The sequence below is a fragment of the Anthonomus grandis genome, chromosome 14 (assembly GCF_022605725.1).
Source record: "Anthonomus grandis grandis chromosome 14, icAntGran1.3, whole genome shotgun sequence".
NCBI lineage: Eukaryota > Metazoa > Arthropoda > Insecta > Coleoptera > Curculionidae > Anthonomus > Anthonomus grandis.
Window position 1 is genome coordinate 21,466,953 of NC_065559.1, and position 22,619 is coordinate 21,489,571.

Below are 22,619 nucleotides of genomic sequence, written 5' to 3' on the forward strand. Positions count from 1 at the left end.
ATCTAAAACAGGCTCTCTTATTTGGCAGGATAAACTCATCTGTGAAATGTACATTTTCTGTGTCTTAAAACAAACATCATTCTTATATGAGCCTTCACAATAAACTCATCTTAGGGCTTCTCAATTAATAAGGCTTGATGTAGCTGTTGGGCCCTGTGGTGCCCTTTTTCTAAATATCTTACCCTTAGTCATATTTTAACTATCATCAGTTCTATAATACAGTGATTTCCTTTACATCTTCAATGCCAAAACCTTCAGATAAAGGTAATGCATTGCTCGTGTTCTACCTCTTGATTAGAAAACTCACGATTGACGGTCTACTATTAAAAAAAGACCGCTGCCACATCCTCAAAGTTTAATTGGATAAACATGACTCAATATCAGATGTAATGCCCAGTATTTTAAGGAAACACAGCTGAATTTCGAGTCTGGCATAAAATAAGCCTATAGGAATACCCTGACTATGGAATATGATAGAATGAGTTTCAGATACTTATGTAGGTCTAATCTGTAGATCTTCTTAGACAAACATACTATGCAGACCCATAATAATCTTGGGATAATTATCAAACCTGGACAGGATAGCTTTCTACTATCTCTGTTCAGATCTGCTACGAGACACCATTATTTGGCATTGATATTTGATCTTGTCAAATTTTCCAATTGAATTGTTCTTATTCTTCTTTTTGAATTGTACCCAAAAAGTTTACCAAGCTTTTATCTCCTTATCATATTCTTTAAATTTGATTCTAGGTAGTTTAAATTTTCTCCCACTACTTGTACCTAGACTACTCTCTAGTTTCCTACAAACTCCTATGATCTTGTTGTTCTTTACCCACTGCCTTAAGAACTTCTACACGTACTTGACATAGTTGTTCACTTACGAGATCTGCTTCAATGGCATCTTTCAATATTAGGTCATATATGTCAATGTATGAGTCCAGTGTAGAGAGTCATATGGTTTATTGGCTAACTTGAACGCGACTTCAAGGGTCACACTATCACACGATTTTCAGTTTAAAGCCATTTCCAACTTATTCAGTGCCCTTGTCACCGCTTCCCGAAGGACTTCCACTTTTCATTTTGTTTTCGATATCAGTAGCTATGATATATGCCTTATCAAACCACCTAACGTTTTAACGACCATATATCGTTTAAGACGATGTAAAACGCGGCAGTTTACTTATCGAAACACCCCGATACCTCAGAGTTTTGTAGAATTATAGTACCATACGCCCTCATAAGACCTTACGTGATTTTTACGACAAATAGCACTTTAACAATAATCCCGAACAAAAGAAAGGCAAAATTATCGAGAAAAAACAGCTCATAACAAAAAAATAACTTCAAAACAAAACCATTTTGCGAGTGCTTGCTTTAAGTAACATCACGCGCAATCTCCGACCACTCGGCTACGACTCATTGTCATTACAGAACATAAATATAGAGAAATGCGTGTTGCCTAATGATCGGACAGAAATTCCGTTGACAGCTCTATTGACGTTAATGACAAGGACGAAGGCGACCAATTTGGGTGGCGTGTGGCGGGAAATTTAAACCTGATCTATTGGGCGATATTTAAATGTGACAGAAGTTAAATTTATTTCCTAATAAATTGCTTATTTAGGACATTCAAGTCTGGACAATAAAAATATTTAGATAATATATACTTACCAATAATTAAAAATTAGCACCATAGGTTTGGGAGAAAATTTTAAATAAAAAAAAAATTTATTTGTCTTTTAAATATTTTCTTTTAAGATGAGTTAAAACAAATTTAACAAAATGCAATAAAACGCATAAAAATGGTGACCACGGTACACCGTCCCATGTAAGTCACACAAGATTATCAGGGTTGGAACCAGAAAAGTGCTGGGAAGAATGGAGTCGAAGAAAATTTAAAAAATCTATGATTTCTGTGACTGCCTGGCAAATTACTAATATACATAAAGGATATTTGTACAAATATCTTAAACTAGATGAAAACACAAAAATGGAAATTCCCGAAATTTTGATCGGTGGAATATGAAGCTCTAAGAATTACAGTTGAATTATGAAAATTGAGAACTTTAACATAGGTATGCCCAAAATAAAACTAAATCTGCAATTATACCTTGGAAAATATAATACATCCAAAATGCACCTTATCATTATTAGAAAACACTTATGTCATGTCATAATTGAAAAATTTACCTGTCCTCTGGTCTGTGTAGTTTCACAACGATTGGATGTTTGCACGCTTGTAAAATAATTTATCAACCCATGATACGTGAAAATCACAAAAAAACTTGTTTTCCACCCAAAGGGAACATAAAAAAAGACAGCAAGATAGCACAGTCATTAAATACGACAGTTAAACTGTCATTAATGTCATTATTGTCATATTTCATCGGTCCATGGGTGGCAGACTATTCCGCCCCGCCATCAAAGTCTATAGATTTCAAGTTGAAATATATAGACTTTGCCGCCATATTCAACCTTAATACCCATGATTGATTTACATAATGCTATTGGCGGCCGTCCTAAAAATAGATCGATTATATCCTCGCTTCTCAAACAAACACTAGGTGACTAGCTTTTTCCCGTAACCACTTAATAATAGGATTATTAAATAACTGTTGTAAATGTTTGTGACATTACTGAACTGAAAAAGTTAGTGCTAGTAAGTCGTTACTATAGCTAATAGCTAACATAAAGGCCGATCATTTTACACAAATCAGTTTGAAAACGGGATTTACACCATCAAAACGAAATAAAAGGAACTGGGCGATTGATTGATTGATTTGATTTTTCTCCCAGTTGGTTTTATTACACAAATCAGTTTTTCCAAAAAAAGCTTGATTCACGACAATACACCAACTCACCAGCAAAATTATTTTGACTATAAAGTTTTTGACCTAAAATTCAACTAATTTTATCGATCAAGCATTTTATTTATCAGATATGGCTCTCTCCAGTATTTTTTTTTCTATTTTCCTAAATCAATTTTCCACTTCGAGGAATACATTTCAAGTCGATTGAAGCCACAAAATAAAATTCGAGGGATCAGCTGGAGTCGATCCGAGCCGCGGCCTATAAAAAATATACGGATGATTGGATTAATGGTTGGCATAAGTGTATTGCCTCGGAATTGGACCACTTTAAAGTCGATAAAAGGCTTCTTTATGATTAATTCGAATTTGTTGTTTTATCGAAAAATTTCGGGTAGATATTTGACAGAATATATATCTAAAAACGGTTGTCTTATTATTTATATAATTGAAGTAAATAAATTTGTATGTATTTATGCACAAACATATAATATTCTATTAAGCACATTTTACAGGTATTATGTATTTTCACCTCTTAGATATGAAATATATTTAAATTTTAATGCTTGTCAACAAAATAAAATAAAATAAAATGAAATAAAAAACAGAAATATTTATTTCAATTAACATTTAAGAATGAATATAGTAAGTTATCAATTTGCGTAAGTGGTATCATTGCGGTATGTAATAAAAAATACTAAATATCTTAAAGGAGGTATAAATGTCTTTGTTTTCTTTATTCCATTTACGGATTTATAATCTATATAAATCCATATTTCTTTAGTATGTATTATTTACCACCTTTGTACATATTTTGGTGAATCATTGCCTTGGCGCTGCGCCGCTAGATGGCTCATATTTATTTGACCGTGTTGTATGAGGGTCAACCGGCCGCCATGATGGGCTCTTTGTTTTGCCTTGAGAATGTAAACAAACGTGTTTTGGATATACCTGAGTTTGAGTATTCTAAACAATGTCTATATTCATCTATTGCGAAAAAATCCTTAAAATAATACAGTGCAAAGCTAATATAATATACAGGTTGGGAAATTGAATATTGCAAAATTTCAAAAGAAAAAAAAGACATAATAAGGATTTTATATATGTCGCATCGAATTTCAAAAATTGCTTGTGAGCGCTATTTGTTGAAATACCCAGAAAGACGACAGCCGCATTAGACTTATTTTGCTAATATTGATAATAATTTAGCTCAATACGGAACTTTTGTTAAACCCAGGACTAAATATGGAAGACGAGTCGATCCCCAAGAGGAGCAAATTATCTTAGATACTGTAAGTTCTAAAACAATTGCAGAGTAGAAAGTAAAATTTTTGGAATATTTGATTTAAATGAGAGTCTAATAAAAATTGAAAACGCTGTATTTCTCATTGAAAATGAGGAATATCAAATGTCACCGTTTACACCAAGGCTCGTGGTGATTCTGTCTTTTTATTAACTAACTGTTAACTATCGAATTACCACTTGGACTTGTCTGTGTTTATATAATAAATCTTAAGATAAAGCGGCACTGTTGTTGTGCCTAATTCAAATAACATAAAAAATACAAACTAATTTCTAATATATTTTAACTGAACGCTAACAAAAATGAATAATTTTAAATTATTTTTAAGGCAAATAATAATCCTCGAGCTTCACTTAGAGTTTTCTCAAACGAAGTGGCACTACCGCGAATGACAGTTTGGAGAACTTTACATAATCGTGGATATAAACCTTACAAAACTCATATTAGCCAAACTCTAAGACCTGGCGATGCTGAGAGACGATTAGAATTTTGTTACTGGTGGTAAGATAAAGATAATGAAGATGCCGACTTTCTAAATAAAATTATAGTGACAGAAAAAAGATAGTTTTTTAACAAATGAACTAGTTAAAAGACATAACGAACACTATTGGTCAATAATAAACCCAAGGCAGAATCCAGAAGTAAGACCTCAGGGAAGACAATAATTTAATGTATGGGTCGGAATGTGGAGCAATAAATATATCGGCCCGTTTTTTTCTTGAAAGAAATCTAACATCCGAAAGATATTGTAATGGTATTACTGGCGCTTACTAATTTTTCTATCCCCTTTCGATCTTCTGGGTTATTTATAAAGTTTGTAGTTGGTTATCCAACCATTATCTCGAGCGCCATCCTCAAGTTTAATGTGGATGAGGGACCACGGCCTATCGGGTAGCCTTTAGACAGTGGAGAAAGTAATCCAGGTCTTCTGTGTGAGTAAAACTATAGGCAACATTGTAACAAAATCACATTTATTCTCAATAAGTCTTACATACGGCCAAATTCAATACGGTACGGTGCGGGAAGAGGAGGGGTGCTATGAAGAGAACCCATGTCGGTAAGCAAAATGTAAAAGCGGTACGATAATTTATGGCAGTGAGTAAACGGATCAGATACAGGCCAGAGAAAATAAAGCATGAAACGGTCGGGTATTAATCGTAATGGTAAGCGGTAAGTCACCCACAGGATAATTAAGCGGTCTAATATGGAAAATAAATGCAGTCGCTCATAACCTTGGCCAACTCTGTTTAAAATGTCGGTAGACGCGGTTTTAATTATGCAGGTAGAAGATGGCAATGTTGTCAGGTTGGAAATAATGGAATAATATCCAATGCAGGGTGCTACCTCGTAACGGACCGACACGAACCCCCCTAGCACTTTTAAAGGAGGTGTGAACGTAACCGGTCCTTTACGGTGCTTTTTGGTAATATTTTAGGTTTTTGGCGGTTGGATTGTCTTTTGTATGAGGTTTATTTTTATGTGGTTTGTAAGGATTGGAATTGGGATTTGAACACGTTAGGAAGGAAACGAACGGACACTGCGAGAACCTAGGCCTCGACTCCCAGCAATAGCTTGATCGCCGGATTGGTGTTTAATTTCTCAAGTTTTGCCATTAGATTGTCGACTTTCTTTTCTAGGATCCCGTCAGGCAAACTTAATAGGTTTAGGAGATTTGTGTTTTTGGTTGATAGCTCGAGGGGATTCATGTGTGATGATGTATTGCCATCCTTTGGTTCCGCTCTCCTGTTATTAGAGTCCGCGTTGGTCGTTCTCAAGGTCTCAGCGAAGCTTTTTTTTTGGTTGTTTATATTTTTTATATTAAGATTTTTGGGCAGCGCCAGTAACTCGCCGAGTGGTCACCGCCGCAATTGCAACATTCTGTCGGGGTTGCTCTGTTCTTTACACATTCTGAGTAGAAATGTTCGCCCTTGCATTTGTGGCAATGCGGCTTTGCGTTGCAATTGCTCAGGACGTGACCGTATTCCTGGCAGCGATGACACTGCCCAATTTGCTTCCTGTTTGCAATAGTCTGAGTCCTTAAGCGCTCGACGCGGACCCTCATGTTAAAAATGTTATCAATCTCAAACACATTCTCCTGCTCTTTGGGTACGAGGAATCTGATGAGGTCTGTGGGTCTTCGTCGGCCTGGGCCGGTTTAAAACCAACCCAGTTCCTCCGGCTCAAACCCCATCGCTCTCAGCTCCTCCCCGACCTCTTCTAACTTGAAGTTTTGGTCAAGTCCTCTCAGTATCACGTTCAGCTTTCTGTCCTCTTCAAGGAAGAAAGAATGGAATTTCATTCCCTCCTCCTTGAGAAGTCCTGTTAGTTCGCGGTGGTCCTTGGGAGTTTTGGGGAAGAGCGCTAATCGCAATCTATCTTTCTGCACTTTTACGATTTTTTTTCACAAAATATTTTGTATTTTGAGGCCCAGTTTTTTGTGTCCCTTAGCACCACTTTTGGGACTTTGTTAATATTTTAAATGGGATCAGTGCTCCTCCCCTTTCCCGCTAAGGAAAGGTTGTTTAAGGGCATGCAAAGTGGATTTTTTTTTAAATTTTGAAGTGGGATTTTCGGTGGAGTTTTGGATAGGATCTGAGGCTGACGATGTTGAGGGGACTGGCTCCCTGTTTGTTGTTAGTTCAGGGTAAACCGGTTCCGATGCCAGCTCGCCTTCGTCTTGAGAAGGCGGAGACAGGCCCGCCTCTTCCCTGGTTCTTTTATTATTTTTTTGTTCCTTTTGATTTCCAACATTAGCCAGATCTCCCTGTGCCGTTAGTTGCTCTTTGAGTTTGGAGTTTTAAATAGTAAGGGTTTCGTTTTTATTCAACACCACCTCGAGTTTACGGTTCAAGTCCAAGATCTGCTTATTGAGAGTATGGTTTTCTAAGATCAGCTTTTTTATTTTATAGTCGTATAGTTCTGCTCTGTTCTACTCGGTGATCTGAGAGTTTTTTAGTTTAATCTCGTTTGCATCACTCTCAATTTGCAAATCCGTTTCGCGAACTTTCTCCTCGAGTTAACGTACTCTTTCCTCACTTTGCCCAACTTCCGCGCTCTGGGGTGGCGCTTTGCCAGCTCCCAGGTCGGGGTTTGGAGTGGTTTTGGATAGTCTGGGATTAGTACGGGATTTAGTTTGGGGTTTTAGGAACTTAGAGGAGTCGTCCGAAGTCTTACCCCGCTCTCTCTCTCTTGTCTGCTTGTTGTTCTCTTATGGTCTTCACTTTTGGTTGATCTATCCGTTGAGTATTCATCAGATATGTTCATTTTATGTTTGTCCTCTGTTTTTTTTCTCGCGGTGGTTGTGCCCCCTACTGACGATGGGGGGCGAGTCGACGTTTTTCTCCGCCGTTTTTGCTTTGGAGTCTTCTCTGCTTGATGAGTGAATTGGGTGTATCGTGTAACTAACTCGAAATTTCGGAATCAAAAAAGACAACTGCCAACTGCAACTGCCGACTGCGAACTCGTGCATCGCTTTATATAGAGTACGGGCATGCGCGGTACTTAGTAAATGCGGTCACAGTAGTAGTGGTACGGACACGAACGGTGCTGAGGTATTAAACGCGATGATAAATTAATAATTAACGCGGTCGCGCGTTTATTAACAAAATAGAAACTTTCCTAACTTTACCGGGCAAAGCTTAGTTGTCAATATGAATCAAATTGAAAATTATTAATTTAAGTTGGAAAAAGAACCGAGTAATTCTATAGATAAATAAGAGAATTACAGAAAATTTAGTAACTTCGTTACAATATGCAGAATTAATAAGGACCAGTATAATGGATTCCTTAATGGAACAACCTTTGGATGAATTACGTCAACTATTGTGGCAACAGGATGATGCATTTGGATTGGAAACCAAGGACCCGTACGTAGGCCCGCAAGAAGCTCTGATCTAAACCCTTTATATTACTTTCTTTGGGGATTTCTTCAAACCCATCCTTATCAAAATAGGCCAAATCTTGAAGCCTTACAAGGACTATTAAGGCTTAAATATTATGGACACGAAAATGCATCCAAGTAGGCGGATTACTATTTGAATATTTCCCTTAATTGTTTTATTTTTGATCCTTTAGTTGTATTTTTTATTTTTTTTGATTATGTGTTGTTATAAAAAAAAGTTTTTGTTTTTAATCCCATTAAAAAAATATTGCTTGTCTTTCTCTTGACCACCAGTCCTTATGGAAATATCCAATAATATAAAATTTTTGAATAAGTGCGATACATCGTTGGTTTTGGAACATAAGGGGCTCTTAAAATCCGTAATAAAAAATCCAGGGCCGTATTTAAAAAAACAAACTTTATGATGGCAGCTCAAATACGAAACGTCAGTTTGAAAATCTGACGACACCATTTTGTAAAATAGAGAAAGTAGTAATGAAAATGAGTAATTTATTTTGTTATATCAATTTTCCTCAATTTAACTGACCTCGTTTCTCTTCTAGTCTACGTGGTCCCAATGGTGAGGCTCGAATTTAAGACATGGTACATGGTACATGGCTTCTAGATATTTTTTAATTTTACTTATCACTTCTATATTTGTAATATGAGGTGTCCATGGTATTTATCTCCTATACAGCCACATCTCAAGTGGTTATAGATTTTTAGTGGTGGTTTCTGTGAATATCCAGGATTCTACACTATACAATTAAACAGAAAAGACATAGAATCTTAAGTGCCTTACTTCCGTTTCAAGAAATATGTTGTGACTTTTGAATATGGCACTTATTTTGTAGAATACCGTCCTTGCTTTCCCTATATGACTTTTTTATTTTCCTTTCTATTTCTTTTTTTTTATATTACATCTCTTCTATTTGTCCCTATATTTTGTAACATCCTATATTACGAAAAGGCAACAATTTTAACTTCTCTTTTGCGGTATTACTGTCAGCTGTAAGTTTTTTTTTAAATAAATTTAGCTAGTTGTGCCTTGGTAACGGGTTTATTAATTTTAAGTTGCGCCCCAGGCTCCCAACCCACTAATTTTTTTTCTCTCGTTTTCTGAATTTCAGTGGTTTATTACTTTAAAGACTACTTATTTATTTATAATAACAATGCACGCTTTAACTATTTACTCGATCATTCATCTATCTTTTTTTTGTACATTTGGATTTTGAAAATTGTGGCAAATCAGGTAGGTCCTTTTCTGTCCTGGACTTAGTACAATGGGACTTTCCAGTTTGGCTATAAACTGGTGACACACTGAACTTAAAGCCAGGGTAAAGAAGTTTGACAATTTTTTTAAATTATTTAATTTTCTTAAATTTGACTTGAATTTCAATTAATGAATATAAAAGTATAAAAATTTGATCGTATTGAATTCAGTTCTAGGGCACTACAAACTTTTTTCGAGTCGTTTTTGTTTCTAGACCCTTTTGATAGAAGATTCTTGCTCTTTAGTGTGGCATTTATGACAGCCTTGAAGAGAAAAGGTCTTAAAATTCGAAACTACAATTAAAATTGTTTTTCACTAGGAATTGGTCTTCAAGGAATTAGATACACCGAATTTCCCCATAAAATAATTTAATAATTTTTAAAACTTAAAAATAATTAAGACGATTTCTATATACCACATTTTTGCCTGGTTCTTGTCGTCAAGTGGTGATAACAATATTAGCAAAATAAGTCTAATGCGGCTGTCGTCTTTCTGGATATTCCAACAAATAGCGTTCACGAGCAATTTTTGAAATTCGATGTGACATATGTAAAATCCTTGTTATGTCTTTTTTGATAAATAATTGCTAAAATTTCTACACTCTTCTTTCTTATCTCAGGTCCTAAGAATTAAAGAAAGCTACTTTAATTTATTGTATTACTTATTAACACTTTTTTATTGTAATTATAAAAAAGCGTTTTTAATCCTATTAAAAATATATTTTTTGTCTTTTGTTTAACAAATGAGTCCTTATAAAAATATCCATTAATATAGAACTTTTGAGTAAGTGCGATACATTATTGGTTTAGGCTCTTCAAATTAGTAATAAAAAAATCCAGGGCCGTATTTAAAAAAAAAACTTGATGATGGCAGCACAAATACGAAACATCGGTTTGGAAATTTGACGACACCATTTTGTAAAATAAATTAAAAATAAGTAGCAATAAGGATGAGTAATTTATTTGGTTATATCTGTTTAAATAGAGTCGTAACAAAAAATGAAATCGCGAATATTCGGTTTTTTCGAAATATCTTAATAGATATTGGGTAAAAGAGGACTCGGAAGAAGAAGAATGTCATAGTTGTGGAGCATACGGACATATGAACATCTGCAATAGATAAATACCTAAAGAACATCTAATACTTTTCAAATAGGATTAAAACTTAATCATCTGCTCTTAGGATCTGAAATAAAGTTTGAAAGAAAGTTATATATAATTTATTAAGGACTATTCTTGTAATATACGCGTCAGAACGTGCAAAGATGACTTTTCCCAAATTTGCAAAATACCTATAAGCAATATATGCCTCTTTGATTTTCATAGAAAAGTTCTAAAGGCTACAAAAGTTCTTGATGAAATACTTCTGGATTTATTTTTAATCAACAATAACATTTCAACTATGAGTAACAACATCTAGAAGTATTTTATCAAAAATACTTTTCTTTATTCCTATCCTTTTTTTTTATTATCTTATTAATTTTACTTATCTAGCAACTTACAAGCATAACTAAAAGTCTGTTTTTATTTCAGGTATATTTTTTTAGCGATATATACCCTTGAGATGATAATAAAAACCATAGCAAAAGGTTTTATATTAAATAAATATACATATCTACGAAACCCGTGGAATTGGCTGGACTTTGTGGTCATCACAAGCGGATACGCGACCATCGGGGTCGAAGGTGCTAATCTTGCTGGTCTCAGAACATTTAGGGTATTAAGAGCACTTAAGACAATATCAATATTACCAGGTAAGATCACCATCATATAAAAAAGCTTATTTTAAAAAGCTCAAGGAAGTTAAATATACATAAAAGCAATTTTACTTTTATCATTTACCTTTTCTTAATAAAATATAGCTCGAAAAACCTAATGCGCAAGCTTTAACCCGGCCGTCAAAGATAAAAGTTCTAACAGCTCTTTGTATACGTGGCTTAATCGTAAAAGTTAACGATAATATTTTCCTTTAAGGGCTAAAGACGATTATCAACGCCCTGCTGCATTCCTTCAAACAATTGGCGGAGGTCATGACACTAACAATTTTCTGCTTGATGGTTTTCGCTCTATTCGCTTTACAAGTTTACAAGGGCGAACTTCGCAACAAATGCGTCCTAAAGATGGACGACGATAATGCCTCCTACGAAGTCTGGTTTAAGTGAGTATATAATTATTTACCGAGATTTTGTCTTTAATAGGTTTAGCATCAATGTGTCAAATTTTCGGCTTAAGGATTTGTAAACGTTATAACACAGGAAATAATAATAATAATATTAATAATATTTTTTTTTATTTTATAACAACATCTTACGTGAAAAGACTAAGCAACATTTCATTTTAACATTTCAATCAATTATCATACGGGTCAAAATTTAACAAAAAAAGCAAACTCCCTAAAGGGGTCAACACATAAAAAAATATCATGACAAAACTTTTATTTAAAACTTGACATTTAAATAAATTTAAATGTCAAGTAAAAACAAGAAGTATACATAAAAAAAAAATAAAAAATACATATTAAATTAAATAGTACTAAATAAAGTATATTTAATCTCCTGTGCAACGGGGCAAAACTTTTTCTTAGTTCAGCCTTTGTATTTAAGCACTTGTCATTATAGGAGATTTCTTTATTGATTTCTATGTTTTCCAAGAAATCTAAACGCATAAAAGTTTTACTCTTAACATTGACTAAATTTTTTAAGTCTTTGTCGGGATCAAATTTGTGCTTGGAGAATTTTATATGATGTCCAAATGGGGACTTATTAGGATTTTTTAGGTGTTCAATGTCAATCCTAATATTTAATGATCTACGAGATCTCCCAATATACGATGTTTCGCGTTCACCAGAGTTTAACTTGTATACACCACTTTAATCTAATTTGTTAAGTTTTTTCTTGGAATTTACTAAAATTTTGCTTAAATTATTATTCATCTTGTAAGAGAATTGTATGCTAGGGACATGTTCTTTAATTGCTTGGGAAATATTTGTATGAGAATATTATTAAAAAAAGGGATACAAATATATTTTATAATTGTTTTTTGTATCAAATATACACTTTCTCTACAATTTAATTTATCTGTGAATATATTACAAAGTCATTGATGCGGCTTAACAAGATATTTAATTCTTCGAAAGCAAAGTACTTGCAATATTGTCGTATATCTGCTTTAGTTCTAAGTTGCATAAATTCAAGTTGGCATAATATCGAAAAATGTTTTTCCGAACAAGTCTATGTTCCATTTCACGTTTAAGTAACGCTGGTACATTATTTGATGTTTTAATACGTGCAAAGACTGATGTAACTTCTTCATTAAGGCATCAGTTTAAAAACCATATATCCACTAGTGTTAAGGGTCTCTTCAGGGAAACTTTCTTGTATCTTTCAGTCAAGACTACCACACTGTAAATATGTAACTTGCAAGAGTAACTGTGTACACGTAGTTAAATAGTGGACAATAATGACATTTTAAGATGAATATTTAAGTTCATAAATTAGTTACTAATAATATACACTTAACCATATTTTTCCATGATCTATTTCCTTCTGATGTTCTAATTTAAATTAAACCGAAGTCCTAATTGAACTTCTAGAACGTAAAATGTTATTTGAGTAATGCCACAGATATAACGAGACAAATTTTTCTCATTATATCGGGCGGTTTTATATTGATGACACCCGTAATTTACTGACTCTTAATTTACACTTGTTCATTGACATTTAAAAAGTATAAAGTTAAGGCTTTGAGGCAAAAAGGTAAAAAACTGAATGAAAGGTCGGAAATTGAAGTTAGTAAAAACATTGAAAATTATTTTAAGAGTAATTTAAATATCGCTAGTTAACTCGGCAGCTCAACTTCATTTAAAATAAAACAAACAAACAAATGATTTAATAACATCATAATGTATGTTCCCACATTTAAAATGCAATAGTCGCTGAACCATGAGTTTAAAAGCCATAAAGCAGCATTGAAATAAATTTTGGTAGGATAAAATTTACATATTTAACAATAATCTAAAACGCGCAAATAAGTTTGCAATCTGTTATCGCGTCGGCACACACTTTGCATTTTCAGCCAGTGCCTTTAATATACCCTCTAAATATCGACCATGTAGTTTAAACACAACGTTACGTTCGAATCTATGCATCTGCAAAATTATATCAGGCTTTTCACTTTGTTAGTTTACCCCATGTAGCTAGCCAATATACATAATTAGCAATATATTTATAGAGACTTGTTCTTGGCACGCCATATATGTATATAAAATGGATTCAATGTACTGCATATATAGAAAAATTAGATGAGTTAAATAAATGATTTTTATAATTAGTAATCTACAACATGTACAGTGCTTTCAAACTGTTTGACATGGGTGATGCTTGACAAATACCCTAATAAATAAGAGAAACGATTCTTGATCGCGACCATTAAACTAGAGTTAATATGTCACTATAATACTATTGCCATGCCACACCTCACAGAAACGCCCAGTTTTTTTCTATTGTGTCATTAATAACAAAATTCCGAGCAAAGTAGGGACATTTAATCTCTAGTAGAAAACCAGTTTTTTTTCAACCAAGTCCATCTGGTGAAGCACCAAGATATAAAAAAAATCGCTATTAATTATAAGCCAACAATTTGCAATTTTAAAATTAAACTTTGCTTCTAACTCTTGTTTTGCACGTTCTTCATTATTCTTGCCCCAAGAAGTTGCTTTAGGATACAACTCTTGGTATAAAATACCTTTAACTGTGGACGAACAACTTTTGGAAAGTCGCATTTTGCATATTTTTCTGAAGTTAGAGGCTGTTAACAATATTCTCCTTTGATGCTGGCTTAATTAGCAATTTTTCGACGCGACAACGTTGCATATTGCAACGCAACGTTGCATTGTTACATTGCCTTAACCGTAGGCACAACCCCGTTTTACACAAATTTGAAAGAGATTTTTTTTGGTTGTCTCAACGTTACGCAGTGACTATCCGTTAACTTTCTAAACGCTTTTGCAACGTTTTTAGAGTTACTGATTTTTGGACGGATGGACGCCATAACGACAAAAAAATTACTTTTTTAACAATAAACTAATAAATAACTCCAGTAAGTAGCTACTCCAAAAATAAACGTTTTTAATCCATCGTATGTAGTTTAATATAGTGAATCATTCGGGTAAAATACCCGTTTTGAAAGATATACAAGCACTTAATTTATAAACGGAACATAGTTTACTGTGAAAAGATGTTATTTTAGCCCTAAATAACACGTGCGCCCTAAATTTATAGCGGATTTAAAAAAAATAATAATAAGTAATTTTTTTTATTGGTCGTTGTCCCTGGTTGGCCTGAAGCAAGAGGACGAATGGATGGACCTAACCTAAAATTTTATTATTTCTATTATTGTTTACAAATTGTTGCGCGTATGCAACAGGTTTTTATACAAACTTTAATAAACAAAAACTTTAACTTTTACAAAAAAATTCATAAGCTCTTCGAAAAATATAAACTCAGAATGTAATGTTAACATAACATTCTGAGTTCTCATTGCTGCTGCTGCTGCTATATAAATCCTAAAAAATAAGACTTAATACAATTTACCATTGTTTTCAAACTGGTCAGTCTCTTGTGTAAAGAATGGCTATTAAGTGGGATATAGGAACCATAAAGGAACCTATTTATAAAAAGTAAACTCAGTATTGTAAACTTTAAATATGTAAAATTTAATACAAACCTTTTCACTGCTATCTTTCGTTACTTGGCGCCGTCCGCATGACACCCGTTATGCTGAGACATGCAAGACGTTGAACTCTGTCCAGTTGAGCACGAATTTTCGCTTTCTCCGTACATGGCCATCAAACGATAGCCCCGTATGTGAGAAGAGGTCTCACAATGCGCGAGTAGATCCAGTGGAGGATCTTAGGAGATAGACCTCAGGTATTGCCGAAAGCCCGCCTGCACACCCCGCCTGGTGGCCTTCTTAATTCTAGTGTCTGCATGATCGTGCCAGGACAGTTTGGGATCCAACTTGATTCCTACAAATTGAACTGTCCTAAAGTAATGCAGCTGCACGCCACGTAGAGATATACCAGGGGGCGTGCCAAAGTTACGTCTCCTCGTGAATAGTAGGAGCTCTGCTTTTTTGGGGTTAATCCTGAGACCCCCCGAGAGGCACCACATGTCCACCAAACGCAGGGCTCTCATCATAGGGCCTTGCATTAAGAGGTCTTTCCCTGGGCAAAGGATTTCCAGATCATCAGCGTAGGCCTGTGTGTATAGGCCAGCATTGTTTAAAAGATTTATCAGGCTGTCGACCACAAGGCACCACAAGGTAGGGGACAATACTCCTCCCTGTGGGCAGCACCTAGCCGCCAACGTTTCGACAATCTCGTTGTTGAGCTGGGCAGATACATGACGTTTCGAGAGCATGGCCTCTATCCAGCTAACCAAACAGGGTTCTGAGCCGCGGCTCTCGAGTGCTTGGCAGATTAATGCAAAAGGGGTGTTGTCGAACGCCCCTTCAATGTCTAGAAACGCACCCAGACAGGCCTTGCCACTACCCAGAGCACCCTCCACCTTCCTAACGAGGTGGTGTAGGGCCAGGTCCGTGGATTTTCCCGCCTGATAGGCGTATTGGTGCACATGCAGTGGTTTGTTGACCAGGATGCTTTCCTTAAGATATCGATCAATCAGCCTCTCCATCGCCTTCAGCATAAAGCTGGTAAGGCTGATAGGTCGGTACGATTTGGGATCTGTAAAATCGCTTTTTCCGGGTTTCGGAATGAAGACGACTTTCACTTGACGCCATAACTTTGGGACGTAGCCCTGAGCAAGGGACGACCTGAATAGTCTGACTATGTATGGGGTTAGTACTTCTAACCCGTTTTGCAAAACGCATGGATATAATTCACCCGTGCCCGGAGATTTGAAGGGGGGGAATGTCTTGATAGCCCATATCACCCTCTCGTAGGTAATTCTTCTTCTAGCAGTCTCGAACTCTAAGCGAATCGGAGCCCGAGAACAGCTAGGAGGATCGCGAGATGAGTTGGAGTCTGGGAAGTGAGTGCGCAGCATGACCTCCAGTGACTCCCGCTCATTGGTAGTAAAGCCGCCATCTGGAAGTGACAGCAACCCCAATTTAGTTCCAGGTTCCTTGGACAGTACTTTGCACAGTCGTGCTGCGGATGGTGTGTTTTCAACGTCATCGCAGAACCGCCTCCAGCACTGTCTTTTGGAGTCCCTGAGTGTCTTTTTGTATTGCCTTTGAGCTGCGTGGAATGCATCCCAGCCAGTGGCAAGCTTAGTGCGCTCAGCTTTGCGAAGGAGCCGACGCGTAGTGTCACGGTGCTTTTCCGTGTTCCTGTTCCACCAGGCATTCTTGGCATTGGCGGGTCTCCGTCTGAGGGGACAGCTGCCCTCGAATGCCACGACTATCGCACGAGTCAGGTTGACAGTCCCGATCTCTGTGTCGGCCGGAAGTGTGTATCTTGCCGGCATGTCCGCAAGACCACCGACTAGTTCCTCTCGACAGTGGTCCCAGTCAGTGCACCTTGGGTTTCTGTAGGCTGGGGTATCGCACCGAGCATGCTTCTTTAATTCAAAAAGAATGTGCCTGTGGTCCGACATTGTGACCTCGAGGGACACTCTCCATGAGCTGAAAAGGTTCACAGTACTAGGTGAATAGATAGTAAGGTCAATAATTGATTGACCCCTATTGCAGTAGAAAGTTGGGACACTGCCTCGGTTGCGTAGTTCTAGGCCATTTGAGTACATGAAATTAACCAGGGAGCGGCCCCTTGGGTGAAAATACTGTGAAGACTTGGAAGACCCAAGTCTTCACAGTATTTGACCACCGCAGTGACGGCCGGAGGGGGGGGGTGATTCAATTTCGATGGGAAAGTAGGCAGAGCAGACTACCAGATGCTTTCCCGTGTCCATTGACAGTTTGACGGCTACTAGATCCCTTGTACAGAGACCTGAGAGGAGAAAGCACCGCACATTCCTAGTAAGGATGATTGCGCGGGGATTCTCACAAGGTACATGTTTATGTATTGTGCCGCCAGTTAAACCCAGGCCTTTAACAGAGCCCTGGTAGGTCCAGGGCTCCTGTAATAAGGCGACGTCGATATGGAGCCCAGTGAGCCTTTTGCACAGAACAGCGGTGGACGCTCTTCCATGCTGTAGATTCGCCTGCAGAAATGTTAAAGGCATGCTGTATGGTGTGGGGATAGGTCACTGCCAGCACGCTTAGTCCTTGGAGCTGGAAGGGCCATCGTCCACGGATAGCTCTGGTCCCACTAAAGCTGCGGTGTCAGCAGTAGTGGCCTTTTCTAAGTCGGCGGCCGAAGGCCCAGGGGCCACTGTGGAAGTAGCCACCCTGGTGTCATCAGCCGCTTTCTTGCTCTCGATAAGGGAGACAGAAGCCCTGGTGATGCTAGCGAGCCCTGTCTCTCCCTTATCGTTTTGGCCGATCCCTCATCCACCCCCACCACCAGCCTGAGGTTCTTAGCCTCTTTCTTGCGCTCCCACACTCTCCACTAGGAGCATGGGAGGCCAGAATTTTAAAGCTCCAGAAGCCTCAGGGTGTCCTTGTCAGACTTATGTCTAATATCCGGGGTCCTTAAGATTGGCATGGCGTAAGCGAAGCATGGAGGGATCCACTGTTGTCAGCGTGACCCCTTCCCAAGAGGAAACACCGACGGAGTGCCCGACGGAGCCACTCCAGACTGTTGTTTCCATGTTGGTCCCACAAGTATAACGGAACAGCGGTCCGTTGCCTACACACCTTGGATTGAGCTAAAGAAGAGAAGAAGACACGCAGGAAAAGACGAACACTAAGAAAGAAGAACAGCAGGCCGAGGGCGGCAGATAGTAAGCAGAAAGAAGAGAAAGCAGAGGCACACCCAAGAATAGCGGAAGAAAGGTGTGACTCTAGTCCAACAATCCCAAGTGTTATTGCCGGGGAGTTTATTGACGTCCAGTCTAGATCTACAGGATTTAGTTTCAACAGGGTTACCACGTGAAGAATGCAGGCTAGGCCTGCACATTCCCGATCATTGACGGGAGTATCCTGTAGTCTTGGTAGTTTGATGACTATGGAGATGCTAGCCAAGAAGAAAAACAAAAAGGTCTCCATGCAGGTCCAACAAACTATCCAAGAGGTGTGCTAGGGACCATTCAGCCTTACGTCGATTAGAGCCCAGACCACCTCCCCAACCACGCACATTCAAGCATATTCGGATGATACACAATTATTATTTCAGTTTAATCCAGACGTCCTGATGATGCTAAGATTTTAAGTTCAGATTTATCTAATATTTTGCAATACTTAACAAAACATAATCTGACAATTAATCCTGCAAAAACCACAATGTTACTGTTTTGTTCTGAAAAGAAAAGGGGCATACTCATGAATCAACTTAATATTCAGATTAAAAATACTCGGTTGACTTTTGCTAACTGCGGTAAAAATTTAAGTTTGTGTATAGATATACAGCTTAATTTTGAACAACACTTAAAATCTTTACTAAAAAGAAGTTATGTGAGAATGAAGCTTTTATATGCTAGCAGACACCTTTTAAATTTTAAAACCAGAAAAAAATTGTCACTTATTATGTCTATTTATTCGTATTGTTTCATATTATATTATCCATTCTTACATGTTGTAAATAAAAAACGGATACAATACGTTCAGAATACATGCTGTAGATTTGTTTATAAATTAAGAAAATTTGATCATGTCTCAGAAAATATAAAAGAGTTGAGTTGGCTTTAGTGTGAAACCTGGTATAATTTTAACTTGACTCTATTTTCTAGAAAACTAAATATGTGTCAACAACCAGTATATTTGTTTAAAAAACTAATTTATAGAGAGGCTGTGCATAATCGCTCTTTACAGGATAAAAATTATTTAACAATGCCACAACATAGAACTTCTTTTTTTAAAAAGAGCTTTAGTTATAATTTAACTTTATAATATTTTACCTCTTCAATTTAAGGTATGCATTATTGGTTATTTAAGGTCTAAGTACAAGAGGTATTTATTAGATGTGCCATAGATTTTTAGGACTTATTTAATGACAGATTTATTGTCGTTATGTATAATATGTACTGCATTGTTATATTGTTATGGTTGGTTAAAACTGTTTTATCCTCAGTGTTATCTCTTAAAAGCATTTTATTGGACTTTCTCTGTACATTTAAAGATGGTGAACTTAATATCCGGCGAATTGGTTAAGTGGAAGAATGACCAGGAGGCTAAACTTTTCCAGTTGCGCTATTCTTGTGCATATGATGTGATTGTACATTTTCATGTTTTTGCATTGTATATACAAAGAAATACTTGAATAAAGGTGTTATTTATTTATTTATTTAAATATCAAGGTTTAAGGTTTTTAATTTTTTCTTCAGCATTAATAATATTTTTGTTTTGTCTGTATTGTACAGCCCTAACAACAGCCATTCTGCAATGTAGTATATTGTTGCTCAAAACAATTTTCAAGCTTCCAGGAATACCTCTTGATTTAGAAATATCCTTTAGTTTGTTACAGTAATTCCGGAGCGAATGATTTGTATATTCTATTTTCTGTACAGTAGATGTTTTATAAGGTCTATTATCCAGAATTCTTTTATAGCAGCTATTATCATCATCTGCAATCATTTTATTATATATAAAGTTATACATTTTAATTCTGGCACAAAATCCTTCGGCAATAATGCTTGCTTCCATCGCAGTTGACGTAGAACTCTAGTTTTTATAACAAGGATGCAGTCCAGCATTTTTTGCTCGTTGGCAAACGCAACAATATTTATTTTTCACACGTAAATACAAAATTGTTCTCGTCTTTAGACCGATAATCGCAGCAGTTCCTGAAAGCGAATTATAATTTCCTCCACTTCTATAGGAGCGCATTTTAACTCCGTTAATATTCACATGGCCACATTCTATTGCAATTTGTTTTTTTCTTTAGCAGCATCGTTCATTGATTACCAAGCACGAACTTAGTAAATATACCTGGATTGCTAATGCATATAGCCACGATACCCAAAAATGGCTACTGCCTGGTGGCTGTCATTTTTATAGTGGTTGTGTCCTTTTGATGTTGGTCACTCTGAACATTTTCAGTGTTGCCAAAAAAAAAAATATTAAATAACGGTAATGAAGTTGACGACGCTGATGTTTGACGTGTGAGTATAGCGGATTACCTAGTTTTTGGCGTTTTGTAAACGACGCTTGGGTATATCGTCTGCAAGAGGCGATATGCTTTCTCCTTATTTAATACGTGGATAATGTATCACCATCCTTATTTAAACTTATTTGGTTTACTGTTTCTCAAAATCGAATTATTGTGAATTGTCTGTTTGTGTTTATGATAGAATAATATATAGAGTTATTTATTTTTACTATATAAATCCTTGCAAATTATAAACCCTCATAAAATCATCTATATTTTGGTTTTTATAGATGGTTGTGCCTATTAATGTGGAAACACTGTACATAGAACTATAGAAGGAAAGTAAAAGTCGTAATCGTAAAAATAGAAAGAAAATAAAAGTTTTTTTTTAGTGAATTTGTTAAGTAAATACAAGCAAAAATTTAAATGAAGATCATAATTTTTGTGGTATTAGGATTTATAAGACTCAAGTTTATCAGAATAATAAATAGAATAACAAATATTTTAAAGTGCTCATCTAACTCAAGGTAATTGAAACTTTGTCTCAATTTAGGTGAGGATTACTTTCTTTCATAAATTTTAAGGACATTTTTAAAGACATACGAGAAAAATCACAGATCTAACGCAACTATGTTAAATTCTTAACTAAATGTAACTCTCTATTTTGTATTTGTAGACATAACCTCTCAAAAACTTTAATTGTTTTGTTTCCCTACAATTGGCACAACTGAAATTTGTCAGAGTGACCAACATCGAAAAGATACAACTACGCAAAATGGCGGCCCCTAGTAGTGGTCATTTACTTTTCATTGAATTGGCAGTCCAGGTATATTTATTAAGTTCGTGTTACCAAGCAATTTCCTCCCAGGCTGTATAAATTTCATTATGTAGCTTTTTATACAGCGTAAAGCTTAAACTTGGAATATCTATGGCCTTAGTAAGATTAACGAGTTGACTATATCCTCCTCCTACATTCATTGTTGCTGTGACGGCTGCAATATTAATATTGACTGTTTTTGGATTATCAGAACAAGTGAAAATTACTTTTGAGAAATTCAAAAGCAAAAGTCGCATTTAAATGTAAGTCGCGATTGGTAGCAATCTTGGCTTCTTTTATCACTCGCATATTAGCTAAGCTACAGTTAAGTAATATAAAGTGTGAAGATATGTCCTTTAGTGATTTGATAAACCGATGAAGATTTACAATTAAACTATCGATAGCCATCTCGGTATCATCCCTAAAAAAATATTTTTTTTAATGTGTTGTTAATAAATAATATAAGGTATAGTTAAATTAGCTGAAAAGTACCTAATTTGCAGAAATTTTAATTTAAATTTATATAACTCTTAATGGTAGTTTCGCTACGTTAGAAACTAAATAAATCTAAATTAAACCGTATTGAAATTTGGAACTTTTATATGAGATTATTATGAATTCATTTAAAAAAATCTCACTTTGTTGTTTCAATCCTGGGTTTTGTCTCAGAAAAGAATTATTTTCTCTTCTTAAAAGTATATATCTTATAGAGTATTTTAATCGCTAAGACTTTAAGCAAAGTTGCGGATTTGGTAACCGATTAATTATTAAAATAAATAAAAAATATTATACAATACAAACTACTTACATAGTCAAACTAGACGATGACGAACTTGTTGATGGAAGCCCATAAGAACGTGCTCTTAAAGTTAAAGAAAAAAATCATATTATTAGTGTGACCCACTAAGAATACCTCTCTGCTTTGGAAAAGTATTGGCCGTACGGCATGCAAAAAAATATTACCAAAGGAGACATGAGAAATTTCTGGAAATTATTTTCAAGTTGCTAGAGCCATTTTTGACAAGATTTTGCCTAAATAAGAGGTTTCATAAATAATGGCACCATAATTGGAAAATGTTAATTATTATTATTGTTTAAACTGCTACTTAAAAATCACTTTTTTCCAAATCCTATTATAACTGACGCACATTTTTTGTTCACTGTCCTGGCATCTTAATTATTACTTGTTGATTAATTTGAAATTATGGTATCAGATTTAATTATTCGTTTCTTTCTCATATTTTATTAAAATGGCTATAATTAAGATTTATATTCTTCTTCTTCTGCTTTATTTATGAGCTCGCGTCATTTTAGACGGTCGCCCAAATTTGATCTAATGGACCTATAGTTTAACGTGGGTTCGGAACCACAAA

The 22,619-nt window shown here is 35.8% G+C and overlaps 1 protein-coding gene across 1 annotated transcript in view; it reads left to right on the forward strand.

Moving 5' to 3' along the window:
• Nucleotides 1–22,619, forward strand: part of LOC126744730 (sodium channel protein 60E) — a 533,812-nt gene that overhangs the window by 319,670 nt on the left and 191,523 nt on the right. Inside the window, exons 3-4 of the mRNA XM_050452261.1 lie at nt 10,799–11,019; nt 11,240–11,423. Coding sequence (XP_050308218.1) covers nt 10,799–11,019; nt 11,240–11,423 — 405 coding nt within the window. The remainder of the gene's footprint in view (nt 1–10,798; nt 11,020–11,239; nt 11,424–22,619) is intronic.